The sequence below is a fragment of the Caretta caretta genome, chromosome 9, assembly GCF_965140235.1.
Source record: "Caretta caretta isolate rCarCar2 chromosome 9, rCarCar1.hap1, whole genome shotgun sequence".
Classification (NCBI taxonomy): domain Eukaryota; kingdom Metazoa; phylum Chordata; order Testudines; family Cheloniidae; genus Caretta; species Caretta caretta.
This window is the reverse complement of record NC_134214.1, coordinates 77,310,667-77,333,213: the sequence shown is the minus strand read 5'-3', so window position 1 is coordinate 77,333,213 and position 22,547 is coordinate 77,310,667. Positions and strand designations below refer to the sequence as shown.

Sequence of the window (22,547 nt, the reverse complement as noted above, 5' to 3'; positions counted from 1 at the left end):
GGCTCTTTGTGGTGAGAAGATTCTAAGGATGCCAGGGGAATGTAACTGGGTAGCTCCCCATAGCTGTGTGTAACTGGGTAGCTTCTGCACCCAGCCCCTGGCGCTTAGCTCAGGTCCCAGGGCTTACTGTGTTTTTTTTCCAAGCCCAGTGAGTAATGTCAGGCAGCTGGTACCAGTGTGGAGAAAGCCCAGCATTAAGGCTGGGATTAACCTCCCTGAGGAGCTCAACTCCATGGAACAAAAGCTGCTCGACTACTGCCATCACTTGTGAGCAAAGCCTCAGCCTGATGCCTGCTGGAGCAGCTGCTGAGGGCCCCCGAATGGGGAATGTCTGAGGCCACCCGCACTGCAGTATCAGAGGCAAAGTAGTGCATGGATTAGCCCCGCTCGTGGGACATGCTGGTACTAAACCTGGAGGATGCAGATCAGGGGCACCGCACAGGCAGGTACTGCTTTCCATGGAGTCTGTGAAGAAACAGGGCTGAAACCATGGTAATAATTTCCTCCATTTCCAAAGCTCCCAAAGCAATTTGCATGCCCACAGCCCCACTGAAATGCAGCCGCCTCTGAGGTGGAGACGACAGCACCTGGTGCAGAGCACCCTGCTAGGAAATTTGTTTCTGGCCTCAGAGTGTATTCAGGGGTAGAGGGCAGCTTCTGCACCTGACCCTCCAGCCTCTGCAAGCAGAGAAGGTAATGGCACAAGACCCTCTGTTAGCTTAAAGCTTTCGCTTCGCTGTAGGAAAAGCTGGTGATGGGGTAGTGCCTAGTGCTGGGCCCAGGCCAGGGCACCCTGGTGAGCTGTTTCCTGGGTGTAGATGACAGCAGCATTGAAAGCAAAGATCACCCATGAGGCCAGGCTGAGTCATGTGAACACAATCCTGTGGGGAGGACAAACAGGTTGCTTTGCAGCTCCCCCCTCAGATTTCCATAGGCAGAGATGGTCCTCCCCCTGTGCATGTCTCCCTTCCTGCCCCAGCTCTGCTCCCCACAGAAGGCAGGCTGGGCTCATGAATTCTAGAATGTGGAATACCTAATTCATTACACCCTAATATGTTAGTATCCTCCAGCATCACACTTCACACACTCACCTGTATGCTGCCTTGCAGATACTACCCGTATGCCCACACAATTAAACAACAGAGCTGTGCAAACGTTTCAAAAGCAAACACCACGAAAGGAAACATTCTGAAGAGCTTGTTTACTTAGAGGCACTATAACAGAAAGTTCTTTACACTCCCAATTTCCTGGCTTCCCTGCAGAAATGCTAATATGAAAAGCAAACCCACATGCCCTAGTCAGCAGAGGTGCCAGGTCAGGTCATACTAGGGACTTATTGGGTTGGGGGGGAAGCTTTTCACTGGCTTTAGAAATGTTTGTTGGAGTTTAACTAATATCTGGCAGAGAAAAATGGAACATAAAGTGGTGACTCTTTCCTGCCCCTTGATTCTCATCATGAAGTAGGGGAGAAACCAGAATCTAAGGGGCACCTTTCAGAGGCTGAAATGCCGGAACCTGTGTAAACAAGCCCATTCTCATTTGTGGGAGAGGCACTGAGACATGGTGCGTGGGGGGGTGGATGGTGCTGGGGTGTGTGAAAGCCATTTCAGGTATGAGCTGGTGGGAAGAATTAGCAAAAAGGAGGGAAAATGCCCCCTTCCTACCACAGGCCTTTCTGCTTGAGGCTCAAACCTTTTTATTTGAATACTTGAGCCCACTAAGTGCAGACCTAAAGGGACTGGGGAAATTTCCCCAGCAGGAGAAATATAGGTGCAAAACATGCTGAGTTTGGAGTCTCCATTTGGTACAATACCAACCTCACAAATCATCTAAGACCTTCTTTAGGGGCCCTGGGAAACCACCTGGGCCTTCCCCTCCGCTACCCTTCCCCTTTACAAGACCTATCAGGAGGTAGCATGTGTGCCCTTGGTTATTTCCCCACTCTGACTGCAGTGGAAAACTCACTCTGGCCATTTCCAGGAGTCCTGAGGGGTGAAACTGACTCTGAACTCTCCTGAGGCCCTAAGGAAATGTGCCAAGCCACTGAGCCCAGGCAGACGTGTCACTTAGCATTTCTTCCTTTCTCAGCTTTCAGCAATGGACACTTCACAGCTTGGCTGAGCCAAATGGACCTTCAATGAGCCATTTAAAAGATTCTCATGCATGCCAGTTCTCTCCTGTTTATTGATTTCCTGGTGGCAACAGGGAGGGAAACAGTCCTGGGCCTTAGGAAAATTGCTCAGGAAAACATTTTATTCATGGATCAATTAGTTGCTTTCATGGGCTTCATTGCCCTGGGGGCTCTGCCCATCCTCCAGCCACCTGGAGCTAGGAGAGGGGGGAGCAAAGGTGCTGTGGTGCCTTCTCTGTTAGTTATATGGCGAGTCATGCCCTCCCGAACACAAAGGGACAGAGACGTGTAACAGCATCTACAATACACACACGGTTCCATGGCCACTGCTCAGGCTTTAACTCTGTATGCATCACTACCCCGTCACCTGCATCCTGCCAGAGCCAGCCCCAGTCTCTCTTCTGCATTGCTAGAACCAGTGCCCTGAAACTGCTCCCTTGCCAGCCCTGGCTGCCTCTTGGCGTGGTGCCTGCACCGTCCAGAGCAGCTCAGCTACTTTTGCTTTTGATCCAGACTCAGTTTCCCCCAGCTTAGAGCAGCAAAAGGGAAGTAAGGCAAATGAGGTGAAGTCAGGTTTCAGAGGAACAGCCGTGTTAGTCTGTATTCGCAAAAAGAAAAGGAGTACTTGTGGCACCTTAGAGACTAACCAATTTATTTGAGCATGAGCTTTCGTGAGCCACAGCTCACTTCATCAGATATCAGTAATCCAGGAGATACCCTTCTGCCAGCAGGGAGTTCGCAGCTGGCATGGCAGCCACTGCTCCGAACAAATACTGACTCAGGCCATGACATAGCGTCGTCTGAGCATGGTCAGGAAAGATTCCTGACATGACAGACTCCCCCCTACTGCTGAAACTATGGCCAGCAAAAGGTCAGGCCACTGGGCCCAGGAATCCAGGTCAGTTATTTCTTCTCCCCTTCTCTGTCTGACCCTCGTGTTGTCCTCAATAGCATATGCTGCACCTCGACTCCTAGCTGCGGGAGCTCCCCTCTATCTCCCCTCCCGCACGCTTTGACCTAGTGTTGACCCCATTAGGTCACTTAGTTACTGTTTATAATGTGCTAAATATTCTTCTTTATAAGCGTTGTCCCTATTTATTGTCTCTGGGTCACTTTGAAGGAAGCTCTATATGGGTTTTCTGTGCCTGGGAAGACAGGCTCCTTTCTTCTTACCTGGTCCCCCGTACATAGCATATCATTAGACCCAGCATGCCCTATTCTAAGTCCTCAGCTCCCTAGCACTGTACCGCACACGCTAGGCTGTGATCTTCCCTTGTCAGCAGCCCAGGGCCCCAGGCTACTTGAAACAGCCTACTTGGGCTTCTCCCAAAAGAAATCAGGAGGCCAGTTTTGTGGCCTGTGGTCAATTACTGGCTCCTTTCCTATGGTAAAATCCTCCATCTCTTTGCTCTCAGCCTCAGGCACTGGGGCTTCTAGGTTCCTAGGCTTCTGACCAGCGAAGTGTCACCATGTCCCCTCCCTTCCCACTGCTCTGCCCCCACTTGCATCTGAAGCAGGGAATTCGCTACCTGTGAGTCTCTAGTACTCTTCATAAGACAATCCCTCTGGCCTCCCCCATTTCCCTATGGGATGTAGGGGTCTCTTCTCTCTGAACTCCCATTGGCGTTACTCCGGGTGGTCCTCCCAAGCTATGACAAGACAGGGAATATCCCTGGCTCTGAGATAGATGTTCAGTCTGTGTGAGAGGGGTGGAGCATTCTCTGAGCATGGGAGTGTAAACCTAGTTCAAAAGCATTCAGAGGTTAAACCTGGTGCCAGAATGATTGTGTCAGAAGCAGACACAGCACCAGTGGGGAAATAATTCACAGAGATTAGGAGGAGATGGAGGAGACCTCCATTCTGGAGTGAGACTAATCCAGCAACTCTATTGCCTTCCCTAAAGCTGGTCCCACATGTTGGCCTTGATGCATACTGGCTCCCCAGGCTCTAGCCCTTTCAATACCCCTCGCTGCTTCCATTGTCGGTCACTTTCACCCCCCTTTTCTCAGGCATCATTTATGGAGTAGCTGGCACCTCGGGAGGTAGAGAAGCCGTTCTTCTTGAGTTGTGAGACGAGGGCTAGAGTAGATGTGTTCTCGGCATTGGGCATTTTGATTGCAGCCCGACGCAGCCTTCCCCTGTATTTATCCCCAGCCAGGAAGTACAGGATGGGGTCTATGCAGCTGTTGATGCTGGCCAGAGGCCGTGTGATCTTGTAGGTGAAGTTGACAATGTTGAGGGTCCGGCAGTTGGCTTGGAAGAGCCGGGCAGTATAGTACAATGTCCGTGTGATGTGGAAGGGTAGGAAGCAGATGGCGAAGACTGTGATTACAATGATGATAATCTTGATAGAGCGTTTCTTGTAGAAGGGGATGTTCTGGTTGGAGCTGGATAGGCTGGGTTTCCAAAGCCTCTTCGCCATCAGGCTGTAGCACACAACGATCACCAAAAAGGGGATGCCAAAGAGGAGGGTCATGACTGAGGAGCTGTAGTGCACATAGTGGTCAAACTCTTCGGGCTTGGTGGTGTCGTGGCAAAGGGTGTCGTTGCCCCTGGAGCTGGTGGTGACAAAGATCAGGTTGGGTATGAGGCAGATGGTGACAATGAACCACACACCCACACAGATGAGGCGGGCATGCTTGGTCTTCACCCACCCGAGCGACTGAATGGGGTGGCAGATCCCCAAGTAGCGGTGCACGCTGATGCAGGTGAGGAAGAGTATGCTACAGTACAGATTGGCATAGAAGAGGAAGCGCACAATCTTGCAGAGTCCCTCCCCAAAGGGCCAGTTGTTGCGGTCAGCATAGTAATAGACCAGGGTGGGGAGGGAAAGCACGTACAGGGTGTCTGAGAGGGCCAGATTGAACATGTAGGTGGTGGTGGCATTCCAGGGCCTCATCTTGCAGATGAACATCCACAAGGCCCAGGAATTGAGCAGCAGCCCCACCACAGAGACAAGCCCATAGGACACAGGCAGCAGAATGAACTTAAACTCCTCATTGAAGACGCAATTCTCCTCTCCATCGCTGGTGGTATTTGCTGTCAGCTGGAAAGTGGGTGTTGGAGTCAACAGAGCAACTGGGAATGTCCTCACCAAAGTGGCCATTGCCTGAAGCCAATCTCTGAAAAAGCAACAATAATAAAAACATCCATTAATCACTGACCTCAACCGGTGTCAGATATGAAGAATCTAGGGGGCCAGATCTTCCTCTCCCAGGCATTCCTGCTGCTTAGATGATCATTTGTGGGGTTTTTCCAATGCCTCCCACCTTTGGGCCTTTACCCCTTTCTAAGTCCCCTGAGTGACACAAAGCACGTATGAGACCCTACGAGTATACGTCAGAAGAAAAGCCTGTTTCTCCCGCCCCCCCAAACTCTAGCAGCTACTCAGATAATCCCACTGTTTTCCTAACAATGAGATCTTTGTGAGCCTTAGCAGCCCCACACTCGATGCCAGCACAGCCTCTCAAAAACAGATTTAGACTAATTAGCATGTCCTCAACGATGCTGCAAATCCCAGAGGGGTGATTTACAAAGGAAAGAGTGCAGGGTCACTGGAGAGGAAAGAGTCTCGCCTGGAGACACATTCTGCTCTGGAGAAATCCCTGAAGAGCTGCTAAAGAGGCCTCTTGGAAGAACACTGTCCATCAGCATTGAGAGGGGCCTCAGGTCGCCCCCAGATTGGAGGCAGTCCCAGTTTCAGAACACTGATCTCTGAGCCACACAGAGAAGAGTCATTACAAAGTGGAGTCCCATCCCAGTGCAGCTGTGAGCTCAGAATCCAGGTGGGATATGTCCCAGGTTGCACATCAACAGGAGGGGCCCAGGAGTTGTGTGTGTCTGGCAAATGAATCCCCAGGGCAGGGAAAGAGCCATAAAATGGCTCCACTTGCATCTCAGAAAATCTACAGCCCAGAGTCCTGATTCTCCCCTGCAGGAGATGAGTAACTTGCATCCAGTAGCTTCATCCCATGCGGGAGTCGGGCCTCAGAAGGTTCTGAGCACCTCAGCAGCCCCCAGAATCTCCCTAAAGATTTTGAAATTAGCTCATTTCCCTGCCTGGCATTTTCAGAAAGGCAGCAGCCCGTCACCCAAGGCACCAGCTGCAATGAGGGACCACAGGCAGAAATCAGGAGGAGGCAACTGACAAAACTCACCAAAAGCTCCCAGTGTCACAGAAGACAAAAATGCAGCTGACTGAAGCAAAGCAGCTGCTCCAGGCAGGCACTGGATGACGTGGGCACACTTGCTTTATCACCATGCCCCAGTGCCCGTTCCACTATGAAGCCAACACTTGTGTAGCACCATTAACAAAAGGCCAAAGTCACATCAAGGGCAAGGACAAAAGGCATAAACTGGTGAATGGTGTGCTCAGTGACAGGGCCCCCTCCAAGAATAAAGGGTATCTACAGTATTTGGCCTCTCAAACCTAGAGCAGGAATTCAGGGTAAGCGGTGCCCAGCAGGCCCCAGTGCTCTCAGGATTGTCACTCAGTCTGCACCACATCCCATCACCAACCCTGAATCTACAGACACCGGCTGGTAATCCCCCTCACAGTGGATTGTCCTGCTAGCAGCAACCTGAAGAAACCGGCTCTGAAGCTCTGTTGTGAGGGGCAAGCTTCCTGATAGAATGTGGGGATGGAGAAGGTATATACTTTGGCTGTAAAGGGCACTAACTTAGATCTGTCTGTTGCACCAGTGTCTGGTTGGCTGGTCATTCCCACCACCATTTCCAGCATCAGAGGATTAAATGGATTAAAAAATGGTTACATGATAATCTCACACAATAGCTGTAAACAGGGAATAGTCATCCAACATGGGTGTTCCTAGCAGGGGCCAGCAGAGCTCTGTTCTTGGCCCTAATGCTCTTAAATAGCTTAATCAATAATCCGGAAGAAAAGCTAAAACTACTACTGGTAAAATTTCAGACGACACAAAAATTGGTAAAAAACGATGGGGACAGACCAGTTGTACAGGCTAACCTGGATCGCTTGGTAAGGTGCGATCATTTGCATAATATGCATTTTAATACAGCCAGTTGCAAGTCATACTAGCATCAAAGAATGTAGGTCACATTAAATGATGGGACACAGTATTCTAGAATGCAGTGACGCTGACAAGGACTGAAGGGTCATGGTAGGTACCCCATTTAACATGAGCTCCCAGTGCAATGCTGTAACAAAGAGGGCAAATATGACTATAGACATATACACAAGGGCATACAAGTAGGAGTAGGGAGCTGATATTACCTCTGTACAGGGCAGTTGTGAGACCACTACTGCAATAGTGTGTTCAGTTCTGCTGTCCACTTTTAAAAAGGAATGTTGAAAAATGGTAATGACTGGAGGTCTGGAAAACATGCCTTACAGTGAAAGCATTAAGAAGCTCAATCTATCAAGTTAACCAAAAGAAGGTTGAGAGGTGACTTGATCGCAGCCTATTACAGGGGTGAGCAAACTTTTTGGCCTGAGGGCCACATCTGGGTATGGAAATTGTATGGCAGGCCATCAATGCTCATGAAATTGGGGGTTAGTGTGTGGGAGGGGGTGAGGGCTCCGGCAGGGGGGTGCAGGCTCTGGGGTGGGGCCAGAAAATGAGGAGTTCAGGGTGTGGGAGGGGGCTCTGTGCTGGTGCAGGGGGGAGGGGGAGGGCTCTGGTTGAGGGTGCAGGCTCTGGGGTGGGACTGGGAATGAGGGGTTTAGGGTGCAGGAGGGTGCTCTGGGATGGGTTCGGAGGGCGAGAGTGGGATCAGGGCTGGGGCAGGAGCTTGGGACATGGGAGGAGGTCAGGGGTGCAGGCTTGAGGCGGCGCTTGCCTCAAGCAGCTCCCAGAAGCAGCGGCATGTCCCCCCGCCAGCTCCTATGCTCTGCGTGCTGCCCCATTTGCAGGTGCCACCACTGCAGCTCCCATTGGCTGTGGTTCCCACTCCCGGCTGCCCCTACACCTAGGAGCCGGAGCCGGAGCCGGAGGGGAGATGTGCCACTGGTTCCAGAAGCCTCACAGAAAGCCCCTGACCCCGCTCCCCAGCTGAAGCCCCAGAGTGGGGCAAGCCTACGGCCCTGCTCCCCAGTGGGACCTCGAGGGCCAGATTAAAAGGCCTGATGGCCCGGAAGCGGCCTGGGGGCCGTAGTTTGCCCACCCTGGTCTATTCGTATCTACATGGGGGAAAGATTTCCGATAGCAGCTCTTTAATCTAGCAGAAAAAGGCATAATGCAATCCAAAGGTTGGAAGGTGAAGCTAGACACAGTCAAATTAGAAATAAGGTGCGTATTTTTTACAATGAGGTTAATTAACCACCAGAACACCATCCTTATGGTTGTGGTCGATTCTCCATCACTTGAAGTCTTTAAATCAAGACTGGATCATTTTCTAACAGACATGCTATAGTTATGTGCTTGATACAGAGTTTATTGGGTGCTGTTCTCTGGCCTGTGTTATACTGGGGGGGGTCAGACTAGATGGTTTTAATAGTACTTTCTGGGCTTAAAATCCATGACTCAATGAAATTGCTACATTCTTCTCATCAAGGTCATGATGCCCAGAGAAGCTGCATGTGGCTCACAACTGTACACATGTTCAGAAGAAGACAAGGTGATAGTGCATGGTAGTGAGGATGCTGGTTTACAATGGTGCAGGGCAGAAGCCGGCAGACCTCTGTTTATTGTGTTATATCAACCTCCCGTCCTGTTTGTCTCTTTCATCTACCTGTTGTATCCTAGACATGTAGATTGTGAGCTCTCTGTGGCAAGGACTATCTTCCTCATTACTTGACTGTATAGTGCCTAGTACAACAGGGCCCTGATCCTTGACTGTGGTTCCTGGACCTACGGTAATAATAATCCTGCAGGTGGACTGGGATGCAGGTGAGACTGAGGTGCAAAGGGAGCATACAAGGCTGCTGTGTAGGATTTCCACCTGCAGGACATCCAACACTAGTGTCAATCATATCCCTTGATTGCAGTATTTACTTGTGTTCCAGATGGAACTGGATCTTCAAGCCCAAACTAAACACTCTCTGCAATTTCCCTCCAGCTACCAAAGGTGCAGATTGCTGCACAGGTTTATTACAGAGCTAAATTATATTAGTCCGTATCCTTGGAGAGCAAACACCTTGAGTTCAGAGGGCAGGCAGGCCCTATCAAATATTAACAAATGGAGCTCAGCCAGTTCCACTGTAAACAGATGAGAAAAATGGGAAAGTAGGAAAGTCTAGCAACCTTCACCAAAGTTGCTGTTACCAGATGCAGGACACTTCTGCAAGCTGTGACATGGCTTTCCTGTGAGGAATGCTGCAGGATTGTAGCATTGCCTTTGGTTATAATGACTTCCTTAAGAAACAACCACGGGAAATCCAGACACTACAGGAAATGTTGCTGGGGATTTAGGAGCTGGCCCTTGTCCCTCTGAGTCAGTGCTAAATCAATGCCCCACTGTGATGCCAGGTGACTGTGCTGTGGGAGGCATGATATTCCAGAGGAGATGAAATGCTGAACCTCCTGACCACCTGTGATACTTTTCACAAGAATGTCAGGTTCTCAGCCCCCTAAGCTGACTAGTTTATGTAACCTTATGCCTCCCTAAAATTCCTCTGCAGTTTCTATTGGATCCAGGATTCTTTTTTCTCCACTCTCCTAGAGCGCCGTAGAATATTGACGTTAATCGGCAGTCAATGTGATGTGCATGATATAAATGCCCAGTGATCGATCAGATATCTGCAGGTTCATAAATTAATAGTGCTCTATTGAAGTCAATAGAAATATGCCAGTTTACACCAGTTGAGAATCTGGCCATGGAAACAGCTGCCATGTCCCACTCCAGGGCTCTGTCCATCAATTTCTTTTTGAATATGCACAAGGTAGAGGCTTCCTGTAAGTGTTTACTGGCTAGAAGATCCCTCTGGGTCAGGTGAAGTTTGATTTATTTTGAAGTGGTGCCTACTTCAACCAGGCATTTGGTCTGGCCAGTGTGTCCCTGGGAAGCATTAAACACTTTCTCTCCTCACTGAAGGAGAGTGTAGATCTGACTTGCTGCCCAGACAGAAGCTGCTCTATTGAACAGTCCTATACAGAAAGAAAGGAAGAATAAAATGGGGTGAATGGAACGGTAAGGACAAGCCTGTGTCCACTCAGCTGCTAAGGAGTGGTTGGAGTTTTCTTTCTAGTAGTCCCCAAGGGGAAACCATGGGATTCTCCCAGGTAGTCTCTGGACTCACACATGCAGCCAGACATATGTTGAAGCCTATCTTCGGTCTAGGTCTGGATATTGGAGATGTCACCATCATACACTTCCTCATCTGATCACACCTCATCTAGGCAGAGACCAGAGCCATTCCACAATGGTAATGAACAACCAAAGTTGGTCCACTGCTGAAGACTGGTGAACTCCCTAGGTTTTCAACTCGCCCTAGGAGAAAAGCCATGCTAACGCAAGGCCAAAGCACCAATGAGTTAGTACAGTACAATCACATGTTGTCCACTACCATTGGCACCCAACCCATCCAATTACTCCACCCCCCACTGACCAAGAAGACACCAGGGTTGAGAGATGAACGACAGCACTTGAGGTACACAGGCAGAAAGTTCAAACCCCAGAGATGCAAAAAACTTTCTGAATCCCTCAGCCAGCAGCACAAACAACACTTCCAGGACTAGGCCACTGCAGTAACAGAGTTAAAATGAGCCTTCTACTCATCAACAATAAATGCAGCAGAATCAGGGCCATCAGAGCTATTCCATACAGTGAACCAGCTAATCAACCCCGACTGCGTAGCCCAGACTCCAGAGCCAAGCATCGACCATAGTGAAGAGCTGCCAGCACACTTCACTGATAAGATCAGCCAAATACCTATGGAGCTAACTGGGACAGAAAATTCCTCCCCAATATGATTTGTATTACCTGCCCCATGGCCCATGACTGAGTCTGGCTCAATCACACAAGTCAAAGCTCAAAAATCCCTGAAACATATTAGAGCCACAACCTGTGAAACAGATCCGTGCCACTTTTGCTGGTACAAGCCAAAGAATAACAAGTCTGCCTACTCCTAATGGAAACAGTCAGTGCCCCCTCAGAGATGCACACCTACCAAACTCCTTGGAAAATGCAGTAGTTCACCCAGTCATCAACTATAGCCAACACTTGACCCTGAAGATCTCTCCAGCTACCATCCGGTCTTCAACCTTCCATACCTGGGCAAAATAATGGAGAAAATAGTTCCAACATATGACATCAGCCAACCCGTTGGATATCTCAGAATCAGGGTTCAGCTCAAGGCACAGCACAAGCTTAGTAACACTAGTAGTAACTAGTAACACTAAAAGACAATCGTCTCATGGCCAAGGACATAGGTCAGATCTCCATACTCACTGTGCTGGACCTCTCTGAAGCCTTGGATACAGTGGACCACAAGGCGCTACTAACACACCTATGTGACATAACTGGAGTAGTCAGTTCAGCATTACAGTAACTCCAATCATTCCTCTCCGGCAGACCCAGAGTGGTGATGGGTAGTGGCTCCTCCTCTCCAAAGGCCTCACTTGGTGGGACCTGTTGGATCCACACTATCCCTGCTTCTCTTCACTACTTACATGAGACCACTGGGAGAAAGAGACAGACCTCATGGGTTCAGCTGCCAACAGTATGCCAAGGACACAACTGTTTATCTCATCCTCCATTGATGCAACCACTGCCACTACTAAAGTGTCAGAATGCCTACAAGAAATAAGCACTTGGATGACGAGCAGCTGATTCAAGCTAAACCTGAGCAAAACCAAAAGGATGCTAGTTGGAAACAAGAAACACTTTGAAGAGCTGGCCAAGATGTTGTCTCCACCTTTCATTGAAGGCATGCAGCCCCGTTGGTCAGAGTGGTACAAAACCTCAGGGTCTTGTTTGATTCCTTGCTAAGCTTGGATAAACAGGCAGTATCAGTTTCCAAAAATGCCTTATTTCACCTTCAGATGGTTAGGAAACTTAGGCCATTCCCCCCGACAAGGACCTGTCCATATTAATCGATGCATTTGTCACCTCCAGACTGGGTTACAGTAGATCATTGTATCTGAAACTGAATGTCAAGATGATGCACAGGCTCCAACTGATACAGAATGCGGATGCCCACTTTCTCCATGGCATAGGCTGCCATGAGCACATCAGGCCTGTGCTCAAGTCCCTCCAGCTGCTCCAAGACCAGTTTAAGGTCTTGGTCCTAATTTTCAAAGAAATTAATGGATCGGCTACGTCGGAAACCGAATTTTGAACAGTGAATCATCATGAAAGCTGGTCTCCTCTGGGGCAATAAAAATCTCAAAGCCCTGGGCGAAGCTCATGGGGGCTGGGGACAATGCATGGAACAGTCTTCCAGAAGTGATCAAGCAAATCCAGAGCCTAATATCTTGAGGAACCACTGCAAGGTCTTCCTCTTTGAGAAAGCCTTTCCACTCTACGTGGCGCTCACAATATGAACACACCCATCTATTCTCAAACCCTTACCCACTACTATCACCCCCCAAAAAACAACCCCACACTCTATCCTAAAGAGTTTTGATTCTGAAAAGGGAGGAATGTGAGAGACTTTTTGAAGTCCACTAAGGACTTTGCTATTGTTGTTCATAGAATTATAGAATATCAGGGTTGGAAGGGACCTTAGGAGGTCATCTAGTCCAACCCCCTGCTCAAAGCAAGGACCATTCCCCAACTAAATCATCCCAGCCAGGGCTTTGTCAAGCCTGACCTTAAAAACCTCTAAGGAAGAATTTTATTGTTGATTGTATGTGGATGCCACTATAAAAATAGTGATAAATAGTAGATACATAGGAACTACTCACTATTCCTTTAGCCCTGGAGGCTGCAGAGAGCCTGAGATGGGAGAAGCCACTGTCAGATTCTGAACCGACACATCTTTCTGTGCCAGGGTCTCTCCTTAGTGGACATAACCTGGCAGTAAAGTGTCATGACAGCTGGGAGATAGGGAACATTCCACAGCTCCTTATCTCAGAAGATGGAATGATTAACCAATGGAAACCCTGTAAACTCTGCAATTCACCATTGACAGCAACATTATCTCACTGGTGACAGTGCCTTAAGGTGTTTAGGATTCCACAGAGTGAGGAAGTGGATGTGTCCTCTTTACAAAACTGCACAGGAAACTCCCCAACTCTGCACAATGAGCCCAGTTTCAGGACTGAAGGAATGAGTCACTGAGAATACCAGGCATGAAATTGCACTGGGTGGGTTTGTGGAATCTGCCATATAGAGTAGAATAACACAAAGCTCCCCTGGGGTGATAGAGCTCAGCAAACCTAAGTTCAGGGTAAAGTGTATTTGGTGATGGGACCTCAGCTGTGGAACACATCTTCTATGAGTGGCTCAGACTGAGCCTGTTCAGATCTCTGGGCAAAAACCATCTCTTCACTGAGGTCTCCCTCAGGAATGGCATCTCTCTAAGAGAAGAACATTTCCAGGAATGGGGAGAGGCAAAGAGCTGCATCATGCAAATGTTAGTTGTTTGACATTTGAATGCTGTGGTGACGGGCCTTATGAATACCGGAGATAGATGCCATCTGCTGAAGGGGATGGAGCAGGGCCAGAGCTGAGAGGAAGGTAGGGAAGACATAATTGGAATCCCTCTGCTCTGGAGCAAGTTCCTCCTTCAAAAAGTGTTACCAATAATGGCAGAACAAGGCTCCCAAAAGCTCATCTTCTCCTCATGGGGCAGAAGGGAGTGAGACAGTGACACCCAATAGGACACATGCCTGCTGCCAGCTCACAGAGAGGGATCCCGGCTTCTCTCCGTGCCCTGCCCAGGTCATCATCAAGGGACACTCCCCTGCCTCCCCACCCTTACCTCCCTGCTGATGTCCTTCCCTCAGCCCTGCCCCTCCCAGCAATCACTCCTATCAGGTTTGTGCTATCCTGGGGCCAGAGCTCTATATTTTCTCTCACTGTTGACACTGGCTGTGAAACTGACTGGGGAAGTGAGAAGATGCACCCTCCAGCTGGGATGCAGGAAAATGTTCTCAGGCCAGAGGCAGCTCAGAGCAGCTCAGAACAAGAACAGGATTCTGCACCCAGCCGAGGGGACCCTCAGTAGTCATTGTCCAGGATCCCTCCCAGTCCCAACTGGTCAGTCTAAAGTGCTCCCAATTTCAGGTGTCCTTGAGAGGGCACTGAGGATTCATAGGTTATAAAGCCAGAATGGACTATTATGATCATCTAGTCTGCCTTCCTGCATAACACAGGCTATAGAACTGCCTTGAATTAATTCCTGTTTGAACTAGAACAAATCTTTTAGAAAAACATCCTATCTTGATTTATAAATGTCCACTGATGGAAAATCCACCACAACCCTGGGTAAATAGTTCCAATGCTCAATTACCTTCACTGTTAACAAACTGCATCCTATTTCTAGTCTGAATTTCTCTCGCTTCAACTTCCAGCCCTTGGATCTTGTTGCACCTTTGTCTGCTAGATTGAAGAGCCCTCTATTATCAAACTCCTGTCCCCATGTATGCAGAGATATTGGAGCCAAGTCAGTCCCAGGATATTAGAGAAACAAGGTCCGTGAGGTAATGTCTTTTACTGGACTAATTTCTGTTGGTGAGAGAGACAAGTTATTGAGCTTACATAGAACTCTTCTTGAGGGCTCCTGAAGAAGACCTCTGTGTCAGCTCAAAAACTTGTCTCTCTTACCAACAGAAGTTGGCCTAATAAAAGATATTATCTTTCCCCATGTAGGTACTTATAGACTGCTCAAGTCACCCCTGAACCTTCTGTTTGTTGAGCTAAACAGCTTGAGCACTGGGAGTCTGTTATAATCATTCCCATGGCTGAACCTTCTCCAGTTTATTAACATCCTTCTTGAACTGAGCACACCAGAACTGAACTCAGTATTCCAGCGGTGGTGCCACACACAGAGGTGATAATAACACCCCTACTTCTCCTTGAGGTTTCTCTTTATGCATTCAGTGATCACATTAGCTCTATTGACCATGGTGTCACACTTGGAGCTTATGTTCAGTTGATTATCCACCAGTACCCCAAGTCCTTTTCAGAGTCACTGCTACCCAAGATAGCATCTCCCATCCTGTAACTATGACCTGCATGCTTTTTTCCTAGATGTAGGACTTTACATGTATAAAACCATATTGTTTGCTTGCACCCTGCTTATCAAGTGATCCAGATGACCTGCCCTGTTCATTATGTTTTCAGTCAGTTCATTGATAAAAATAGTAAATAGCATAGGGCCAAGAACTGATCCTTGCAGGACCCACTAGAAACACACCCATGCACTCATGATTCCCCATTTACAATTACATTTTAAGACCTGTCAGTTAACCAGTTTTTAATGTGTTTAATATGTGCCTTGTTGATTTTGTGCGATACCATCTCAAATGCCTTACTGAAATGTGTCTGTTACCTCACCGCTATTACGTTTATCAATCAAACTTGTAACCTCATCCAAAAAAAAAAAAAATCAAGCACCAGGGGGGTGAGGGGGGAAGGGTTCAGGTCCCATACACTGCACAGAATGTGATCCCCAGAAACTTCTTCACTGTGGCTTACTGCATCTGAATGTGTCAGTGCTCCTGTCCCTGACACATGAGGAATGCCTATACTGGAGCTGGAGGTGTAATTTCCAGCTCAGGGAGACATACCCACGCTAGCTTTGATCAAGATAGCACCCTAAAAATAGCAATGTAGCTATGGCTACATAGTCAGCAGGATGATAGCCAATGGAAGGTGCAGCATTGCCAGGTTCTGGAAGGAGATGGGCCCCATCTGTCTAGGAGAAGGGCAGAGCCTATAGAGGGGGAGGGGATGTAAGGGGTAGAACAGTGATGACCACCCAAAAAGATGTATGATCAGTGTCAGACAATGCAGCATGGACTCCCTCTCATAAGCAGCTCCTTTGTTCCCACCTATGGTTCTAGCCCACATGCAATGTGGGCAGCACTGAGATGCTGTTCGTGAAGCACCAGCCCCAGCCCCAGCCCCAGCCCCTGCAACGGCCATGCATGCAAATCTACAGTGACCAAGAAACAGTGAGCGCCACAGCTGGTGGGGGCACTAGGGGATCTCCCACTGCCCACACCAAATGCTTCCTGCTGCCAAGTTTTAAATCAAGACTGAATGTTTCTCTTAAAGATCTGCTCTGGGAATTATTTTGGGAATGTTCTGTGACTTGCGCAATACAGGAGGTCAGACTAGATGATCACAGTGGACTCTTTTGGCCTTGGAGTCTATGAAACTCCCTTCACCTGCTCTCATTGCTGGAAAAGGATACTGAACCATGTGACTTTATTCCAGGTGCCTCCTAGTTTGTATATTTACCCAGGCCGTTTAAAAGTGTCAATAAAATGAATGAGACTGTCAGTAAAGAGCCCAGATTTTTCTTTAGCAGCTCAAAGCTCCTGTCTCCTTCCTTTCAGGAGCAAATGATATAATACTCTGTTCTATCTGTGTGACGCACCCTTTCTTGGCAGGAAATTGCAAGGGTGTGTGTCCTAAGCCATCACTCAGAGGGCTGGAGTGCAGATTGCACTGCATACAGGGATGGGCATTTGGGGGCTGCTGACAGACAGACAAGCATCTCAGTGATTTAGCAGCTGAGGCACAAAACAGGGGTCATCCTGTGACCTGGGTAAGGAGGGGCGCACCTTCATCCTCTTCCACACTCCTCTAGGAAATTGCAAAACATGAGAGGAAGTAATGTAAAACTTCCTGTGAAAGGCCCCTTGTCTATAATCACTATGCCACAGTTTTGTCACAAGGGGAGCATGACCCAATTTCTCTCTATGAGCCTTCCCTTCACAGCAGCAGCAAGAACAGGCACAGTGGGGCCAGGTCCCCAAGGACCATTCCCTGAAGCTAAAGACACAGCTCAACACTGCCACACATGTCACAAGCAGCCTGCTCCTCCCCACAGTGACCCAGTTTCTCAGCCAGGCCAGATGGGAGGTGAGGGCACTTCCCTTTTCTCTGTCAGCAGAAAGATGCCAAGAGCCAGTGTTCCCACCCAACAGACCCTCATGCAATGGGATGCATGGAGACTGTGCCCTTCACACTCCTTTGGGGAGTCAGGAGGTAACCTGTGTAGTCTTTCAAAGCTAGTGGAGATCAGTGCAAGGATCAAGTCAACCTTACCCCACATTGGCCATGTGGGGTGAGGAAGAAGGTGAGGAGGTGGCCATGTTGAGGTGAGGAGTGGGAGGCCATGTTAGAAGAGGCAAAGAAGGCAGCCATGTTGTGGTGAGGAGGAAGAGGTGGTGATGGAGGGAGCGAGGAGGGAGCTACACTGGGACATGAGCTGGGGCTCTGCCTGGTGACACCACACGTTGCTTTCGGTGAGTCAGTCAGCTGTTTCTATTTAATACCCACAAAACCCAGACCCCATCCCTAGAGAAGCTTGGGGCCAGCTCCCCTTCAGGGGCAGTAATAGTATCAGTGTGGCTTGCCTGCTGAGGTTAGGCCAAACCCTGCATGCCTGGACATGGGCCAATAAGGCTGGGAGGGGATAGCTCAAGACCCCATGCTGGGGATGGTTCGATTACCAGTGTTTGGACTGTGGTGGTGCCAGAGGCCCTCATCAGGGATCAAGGCCTCGCTGTGTTAGGTGCTGTGAACACAGATAACCTCAAAGAGCTTACAGTCTGTGTCTGAGCACTTGTTGTGTGGGTCTTGGAGTGAAATTTGTTCCCCCTCAAAGTAGTTGTCTCCCTGGTCCTGGCCCCTGCCCCTTTGATTTCCACAGGTGATTTTGTTTTGCTGGTTGCTGGTTCTGGAGTGAACCCCACTCTCCAGGGCAGGACCCTCCCCCACTTAGGGTTTATTTGCCTTTCTGAGCCTCTGGCATTCATAGGGGTTAGTTTTGTGGCAGGGAGACAATTCATCCCACACCCCAAACGCCACAGATTGGCATAGGGCTCCAGTACAGTTAGAGGATCTAGGTTTTCTCTCTCCTCCTCCTTCGTGCAGGTTAGGGTGACCAGACAGCAAGTGTCAAAAATCGGGATGCAGGTAGGAGGTAATAGGAGCCTATATAAGAAAAGACCAAAATATCGGGACTGTCCCTATAAAATTGGGACATCTGGTCACCCTAGTGTAGGTTCTTGCAGTACCTCTCTGTGGCCCTTTGGGTCAGCCTGGCCATGTTGCCACAGCTCCCTGCAGGAACTCCACAGTCTCCCCACATGCCCAGCCTCACCTGCTCTCTTTGGTTTCAGAGTCAGTTCCTCAGGTGATGTGTGTCCCTGTGTGGGCTGGGCTCCAGCTTGATCCCATCCCTGGTCAGCCGGTGCTGCCGTTTCTCCCGGTCACCGTACAGCTCTTGCTTTCCCTGGGCACTTGCAGAGTTTCAGGCTTGCTCTCTGAGCATCGTGCGAAGGAGAGGGAGGGCCTGGAGTGGGGAGAGGCGGGGTCAGAAGCCAGAGGCTGTCAGTGCCAACTCCCTCCTTCCATTCAGCTCACCAGCTCAATGTGCATTTCTGAGAACACCCCGTCTTCAAGCCTGCCCATCCGAGGGGCACAGTCCCAGCCAGAATCCCTGATCTGCAGCCTCATCGCTCCCTGCTTATTCATTCCCTTTGCCCTTCCTCTGCGCATTTCAGACACTCTCTTCGCTGCCTCTTGGATTGCCCAAAAAACTTTCCAGTCCTTTGTAGATTCACCACACTGACACTCCCACTGACTAGACTAGAGGGGGGATATAGGAGCTGGGAAGCTGCAGTGGGAATGGGTGCCCTGACTCAGCTGCCTGCTTGAAAAGAAATTGCACTGCAATGGAGGGCAGTGAGAAATTTGCCTGGGGGTGGGGACGGTGTGGAAGTCACTGGCATTCTGATCACCCATCACAGGTAGGTGATCACCACCACCACCCCTCCTGTCAGCTTCCCTGTCTCCCTTTGCCAGCACTGCCTTCTCCCAGCCCCAGAAGGGGACCCGCTGGATTCCTGCTGAGGTGCGACAGGACCAAAGGCTCCTGGTTCAGGAGAAGACTCAGAACCCCTTGCTTTGCTGCTCTTTGTTGTGATGTCCTTTGAAGATTGGTTTTACTAATGATGCTCTGCATTGACCCGCTCTCTTGACACCTGCTGTCCAAAGGTACAGCCTGCATTTGTGCTGAGCCCTAGCATTCCCTTGTCTGGCATTTGGGCCCCAATCCTCCATGCCCTCTCTGCAGCCTCCTGTCCCCTGCCCCTCCCTGCTGTCTTGCCTGTGGTATCTGGCCTGGCCATCCCATCACCAGAAACCTGGTCATCAAAAAACAAATAGTGCATCATTTTGGAAAACTGAACTGAATTATAAGAGATTCCCATTTGTGGGACTAAGGTGCAGGTTGCTTTTCAGCCTCTGCCCCATGCCACATTCCTACCCAGTGCTGTACCATACTCCTTGCCTGTGTCACACCCGTTACTCAGCACCACTGCCAGCCCTATGCTGAGTCCTACCCCACACCACTCCATTTGGCCAGATACCTTGGAGCCATACTGCCAGTAAGGACAGCCTGGAGTGTTGTTTGTCTCTAGCATTAGCTAGAGTTGCCCATCTGCAGCAGAACTGAGAGGCAGGTGAGAAATGGGTAGATGCAAGATGTGGGTAACACGGCTGACTTGGAGCAGCAGGTGACACATGTTGGTGCCCCCTAAAGGCTGCAGCCTTCCAGGGTACTGGGCACCTCACAATGCCACCAGCTTCTGTCTCTGAGCCAGTGAAGGTTGGACAGAAGTGGAGCTGACAGGCAGGCCATGTCAGTCTCCCTCCTGTGGCACATTCTGCACAGGAGACATTTCCCCAGCCTGTGAGCACCAGGGTGCAGGGCTTGATACGGGGGGCAGTGGGGAATTTGATGCAGCGTGCATCACTGGAACCATGTCACTAGGTTCCATAAGGACCAGGAAAGTGCAGGAGCTGGGCAGGGCACAAAGGGCCAAGCCAGCATTTCCCCACCATTTTTTGCACTGGCTGTGTCAGTATATAGGAGCTGTAAAGCTGCCATAAGTGCCCTCTGAGCAACCCCTGCTGTACAGAGCACTCAGAGTCAGCAGAGCCGGTGCTAACTCAGCCCCAAGCACCCCCAGTAGTCCATGTGGCAGAGCAGCAGGGGTTGTGGCTGCTGCATTCCCACACTCTGGTATTCACAGCTGGCAGAAAAGCCCACAAGCCATTGACAGCTAGGTACAAGTTAGGGCAGCCCCTCAGGAACTGTTCTAACCTGGGCTGGCGGCTGCTTCAGCTCCCTGCACCTTACAGGGTTTTATTCTTCTCCGTGGTCCCTGTGCTGCTGAACTGGGCTCAGCGGCCCTGAGTGCCCTCCCACTTATCCCCACCCCACAACAGAACTGGAGCCCAACCTCTCCCAGGGTTATTCCTGGGACAAAGGCTAGTGCTGTCACCTACGGGCCAGTCTGAGGAGAGTGCCTTCAAATGGATATCTGGGGCAGGTGTAGCCAGCAACACTGCCAGCCACCCTGCATGTTTCAGCCATGATGTCCCACGCTGGAGTCGGACAGGCTGATGCACAAACACGCCCACATCCGGCTGACGTGGCATTGAGTAGGGGCTTGACTAGATGCTCAAAGGAAACCCAAATATTTGCTCAATGTCCACCCTGAACCTCAGTGTTAAACGATACACAGAAGCTTGTGTGTCCTAGGCCCATCACTATGCATGGGCAAGGTGCAGCTGGACTGCTCAAATATTAAGAAACAGATTGCTCCATGCGGGGTACAGGAAAGAACTTGTTGAGACAAAAAGCACCAGCAGCAACATTGCAAATGGAACCAGTGTTTCCTCCCAGAAAGAAAATGCACCACAGCAGAGCGAGAGTGAGTGAGTGTGTGTGTGTGCACGTACATCACATACGCACACAAGCTCCTCCAGGACATCCTTCTACAGTGCGTGTGATTCAGACTTACAAGCGCCTCTTCCCACCAGGTCTGTCACCAGCCAACACCTGGCTCTGCTTAGGAAAGGTTTGAGCGTTGTTGCTCAGGCTTGAGGGGCATAGGCAGAGCTCTGTGGGAAGACCAAGACTAGCAGGAGGGCTGCAGGTCAGGGCTGGGATGGATGTGTTGCTAGAGCTAGCTGGAGGGAAAAGCTTCGACCAATCTTGTTCACAATTTGCCTGGTTCTAGCCAGCACCATCACCCTCCTCCTGCCTCAAGCACCAACTTCCTCCTGTCACCACAGGGTCAGAGAAACCAGGAAGTGGACTTGATGTGGAGCTTCCTCACAGCTTTGTGGTTTTATTGTTAATAGAAACAGAAAGTGCATCTCATGAGAAACCAGCAATATGGAGCCTATAAAAACTCCATGAGGCAACTGCAGCTAAACACAGTGTGATTGAAGGCACATGGCAGGAGGATGTGGGGTGCTCTGCAAACACCTACCTGCCATATAAGGGGCCGAGCAAGCAGCTTTGTTCTCCCACAGAGGGACCAGGTCTCTGCCCTCCAGGGTGGCTGGAAGAAGCTGTTGCCCATACATAATAAGTGCATTAGACTAGAGTGTTCTCCCCTATGATGCACTTGGAGGCCCCATGATGCTGCAGTGCTGGGGCTCTGTCCTCCATGTGATGTTTCAAAGTTCATTTCAGAGCCTAGAGAAATCAAGCCCTTGTGACCAAGCTACAACGCACATCTGGTGCTCCAGCACCTGTGTGGGCAGAGACTGGGAGAGGTGCCCAGCTAGCCCAGGTTGTAGAGTCACTACCTACATCAGCTGTATCAGACTCAACAAGAAAAGTCTCAGCTCCAGTGCGATGTGGCCACATGGACTGTTGCTCCCACCTCCCCTGGCTCAGAGTGTATCATGCCTCTATACAAGTGGAACAGGGCTCAGCATTAGGATCCATGCCCACCAGAGGAGAAGCCAGGCCCTATCTGTGGCTCAAATAGGGTGACCAGACAGCAAATGTGAAAAATCGGGATGGTAATAGGAGCCTATATGAGGAAAAGACCCAAATATCAGGACTGTCCCTATAAAATCGGGACATCTGGTCACCCTAGGCTCAAACAGAGAAGGAAGAAAAGTTAGTGCTGGAGTCGCAGTAGCTGATGGGGCTCCCCTGCTACATTCTGGCTCCCCTGAATTCCCAGTCACCTCTCCATGGAACCCGGCTAGACAGTTTGGGGTTGTGGCAAGTTTCACCACAAGGCTAAACGTCCTTTTGGGTCCAGGCCTTTGGCAAAGCCTCAGCCAGATGCACAGGGCATGTCTGCAGCCACCGCCAGGGGAGATTATGCACGATGATATCAGAGTGACAGTGAAGGTTGCAAAGGAAGGCAGCAAGGGGGATATTTCCAATCCAGAGGCTTAGCCCAGTGACACTGGATCTTGGCCCTGTCCCAGGGACAGAACACCTTCAGCAGCTCTCCACCCCCTGCACCAGGCAGCTGCCCAGAGGAGATTAGAAGGGCAC

General features: G+C 49.9%; 1 protein-coding gene across 2 annotated transcripts; it reads right to left on the bottom strand.

The window, feature by feature from the left end:
- Positions 1-1,186: 1,186 nt before the first annotated feature.
- On the bottom strand, positions 1,187-18,418 carry P2RY4 (pyrimidinergic receptor P2Y4). 2 transcript variants are annotated; one of them, XM_048863595.2, is made up of 3 exons: positions 18,333-18,418; positions 11,217-11,319; positions 1,187-5,253 (listed from the first exon to the last, which is right to left on the bottom strand). In XM_048863595.2, the coding sequence occupies exon 3, from the start codon at positions 5,235-5,237 to the stop codon at positions 4,137-4,139; it is 1,101 nt and encodes a 366-aa protein (XP_048719552.1). In that variant the 5' UTR covers positions 5,238-5,253; positions 11,217-11,319; positions 18,333-18,418; the 3' UTR covers positions 1,187-4,136. The 2 variants fall into 2 exon arrangements, with proteins under 2 accessions (XP_048719552.1, XP_074988561.1); XM_075132460.1 differs by lacking the exon at positions 11,217-11,319.
- Positions 18,419-22,547: the final 4,129 nt, after the last annotated feature.